The following is a 3,664-nucleotide window of genomic DNA, read 5'->3' as shown; positions in this document are numbered from 1 at the left end:
TCTCTTGGAAGAGGCGGTGAACAAGTCATGCCAAGAAACACAAACACATGACCTTTTTCGTAATATTATGCGGATTTAAGGAAATGAATTACATTTGTGCGTTTGGACAATCAATTAAAAGTTGTAGGATGTCATTGGACAACCAAGTTGGAAGAGTTACCATTCCAACAATGCTTGGCACGCAGTAGGGAAAAAAACATGTTCGATGAAATCAGAGGTTACATGTCAACATCCTAATGTTGCCACCATTCCAACCAGACTCGACACGTGGTAAAGCTACAAGATCGGAGAAAGTCGCAGGTTACATGTCAAGGTCCTACAATTGCCCCCCAATTCAACCGATTGAAGTCAACACGTGGTAAAACGCCATATCCCGTGAAACCGTAGGTTGCACGTGAAATTTCTAACATTATGTGAGACTCTTCGAGCGTTATGTGCCAAACTTCACGATCATCCAAAGAGAGTATTACATTTGTGCATGTGTACGCACATGCATTTGTGTGTGTACATGTAAATGTGTACGTAAATGGATATGTATATGTATACGTATACGTATATACTTATGTGGTATGTATATGTATACGGTATACCGTATATATATGTGTATGTACATATGTATATGTATACAAACACCATTATCAACACAAACACTTTTGATCCTATATTGTTTAAACCTGCTCTGTTTCTCTCTGCACCATAGCGATGGCGGGCACAGAATTCGACCTGTTTCGATGACGATTCTAGTTACCTGCAACTGTGTCGCCACTGCTCGCCACCGATCTCACGACCTTCATATCTCCTCCCCAAGCGGAAATGTGGATTCTCCATTCCAAAGTCAGAAAAAGGAATCGCTGTCCTTTTTACCATGTAAAGCACAGGTTTCGTGTTTTCTACACGCTACAGAGATTCGAATCCCTGATAACAAAAGTTTTAAGGGAAGATCACAGGTGGTCTTAGGCGAACCTGATTTTGATGAAGAACACATTGGCCAAATGGAAGCGTGCTTATCGGACCTTGCAAATGATGCTTCTTTAGATAGATCTTCATATGCTTCTCTCATAAGGAGCTGTGGTGATTACGAAGCTCTGGAAGAAGGTAAGAAGATCCATGAACATATCCTGTATCATAGCAAATTTGCCACAGATACATTTCTAGGGAACCTTCTTGTACAGATGTATAGCAAATGTGGTTCTTTCAAAGATTCCTTTGATGTATTCCGAAAGATTCGTCATCGGAATGTATATTCATGGTCATTGATGCTTGGTGCTTGTGTAACACATGGAAAGATGTTATTTGCGTTAAATCTTTTTCAGTCGATGCATTTGGAAGGTATAAGACCAGATAAAGTTGTATATGTCACCATTCTTGATGCATGTGTAAGCAAGGACTTTCTGAACAAAGGTGAGCGTCTGCATGCTGAAATCATAGAGAGTGGATTCGAATCTGATGTGTATGTAGGAACTGCCCTTGTGACTATGTATGGACAATGTAGAAGCTTAGATGGTTCTATTAGAATGTTTCAAAAAATGCATATACAGAATGTGGTTACATGGAATGCTGTAGCTGCGACTTACGTGCAGAATGGGGAATATAGTAAAGCATTAGAATTTTTTTGGCTTATGCAGTTGAAACATGTGACCCCAAGTTGCATTAGTTTCTTGACTATCCTTGAAGCATGTCGCAAACTAGAGGATGGTTATTCAGTACATGGATATGCTTGTTACTTTGGCTTTGATTCAGATGCCCTAGTATCTACAGCCCTTGTTACTTTGTATGGCAAGTTGGGCAGTTTAGAGGATGCTCGTGAACTATTTGACAAAATGAAATTCAAGACAATTATATCTTGGAATACAATGATTGCTTCCTATGTCCAGCATGGGCATTGTCGAGAAGCACTAGAGATCTTCCACTTGATTGTAGAAGAACCTATTTGCCCTACACCTGCTACCTTTGCATCTGTCCTCTCTGCTTGTGCTATCGAGGTAGATTTGGTAGAAGGTCAACTTGCTCATGGTCAAATTATCATCTTTGCAATGGATTCTGACCTTCTACTGTTAAATGCACTCATTGATATGTATGCTAAATGTGGCCATCTTGAGGATGCTCAAAGAATATTCAATAAGATGCTTCAGCGAGACCTATTTTCATGGAATGTTTATATTGGAGCATATGCGTTATATGGAAAAGGAAAAGATGCTCTACTACTCTTTATGCAGATGACATGGGAAGGTGTTATACCAGACAGGTTTACATTCTATAACATTCTTTCTGGATGTAGCCATGCTGGCCTTATTACTGAAGCCTGTTTATTGTTTTCTACCATGCAACTTGAACATGGTATCAGGTCTACTGTGGAACATTATAACTGCATGATTGATTTGCTTGGACGGCTTGGAAAGCTTGATGAAGGAGAGGATTTGATTGAGAGTATGCCAATAGTACCCACTATCTCTTCATGGATGTCTTTACTAGGTGCATGCAGAATGCATATGGATGTGGCTAAAGCAGAAAATGCTTCCTATCGTTTGCTGAACATGAATTGTAGGACAGCTGGTCCTTATGTTGTTTTGTCTCACATGATACAGTTGCTGAGTGGATAGGTAAGAAAGGTTTAGAGTAGATAATATAAATTGATTTTCTTCACACAATGCTTCAAAATGCACAACCTACACGAAAATCTTGAAAGTGATTTGCTGGCAGAATTAGTGACACTTACGATACCAAATATTCGACAGAAAGAAAAGGAAAGCGCGATCAAACCCAAGCTGCTAGAATGTAAAAAATTGTTGATTACTCTTTAATGTACATATATATTATTTATTGAAGTCCATATGAGCAATCACCACGAATCTGTGAGAGGAGTCAGGACATTGTAATTTTATGTATATTCAATTGAAATCCATACTTACATGGGTGAAACTTCATTCTCCTTCAAAATGATGGAACGAAATTTTATGAATTCATTTAAATCTGACTGAAGCTATATATACGATACTCTTGAACCACAATGAAACAAAGGAATGTCATCACTATATGATTTTCTTGGAAATATTTAATATCAAGCACATGGACCATTTGTAATTATAATGGTTTCCTTGTTTGAGGGCACTTCGTCGTGATTCAGGAGTCGACACATGCAATAGTAGCAATCAAGCATTCAACAAGCCCGCAATCATCTCCTTAGTCATCGTGGATTGGATGGCCTAAAACTCATGCATAAGCTTATTTTTACACTCCTATATGTTGATGTTCTATTATTGTATACTTTGGATGATATGCAACACTTTATGTATTGGACACATTCTATCAAATTAGTTGGCTAATTGATGACATGGACAAACAAAAATAATAGCAATAAAGGCAATACAACCAAGACACACTTTTACATACAAGAACAAACCAATAGAAGTGCAAAGCTTCAAAAAAATTAGTATTGATATCCCATCTACAAATAACTAGAATGAATGCATGCAATGAGGCTAGATTTCAAGTGGATTGGAATAATTATATGTTTGAGAATAATGCAATCAAAGAGATACTCGAGGATGGGAATTGAGATTGATGTTATTCAATGCTATGGTAGTGCAAGTGTTGCTTTATGGAGTGAAGTGTGCGGTGACGCTATCTCACTTAGTGCATGGAATAAAATAGCAAAAATTCAAAA

General features: G+C 38.0%; 1 protein-coding gene across 1 annotated transcript; it reads left to right on the top strand.

Moving 5' to 3' along the window:
- The first annotated feature begins 666 nt into the window (after positions 1–666).
- LOC147858635 (pentatricopeptide repeat-containing protein At2g13600-like) lies at positions 667–2,825 on the top strand. The gene has a single exon (XM_087326441.1). It carries the CDS (start codon positions 732–734, stop codon positions 2,598–2,600), a length of 1,869 nt encoding a protein of 622 aa, XP_087182567.1. The 5' UTR covers positions 667–731; the 3' UTR covers positions 2,601–2,825.
- Positions 2,826–3,664: the final 839 nt, after the last annotated feature.

The sequence above is a fragment of the Azolla caroliniana genome, unplaced genomic scaffold, assembly GCF_043228905.1.
Source record: "Azolla caroliniana isolate FFs.n. ecotype wild unplaced genomic scaffold, voAzoCaro1.0.p SCAF_10, whole genome shotgun sequence".
Lineage (NCBI taxonomy): Eukaryota > Viridiplantae > Streptophyta > Polypodiopsida > Salviniales > Salviniaceae > Azolla > Azolla caroliniana.
Note: the sequence above shows the minus strand (reverse complement) of the source record. Positions and strands in the feature narration are given on the sequence as shown.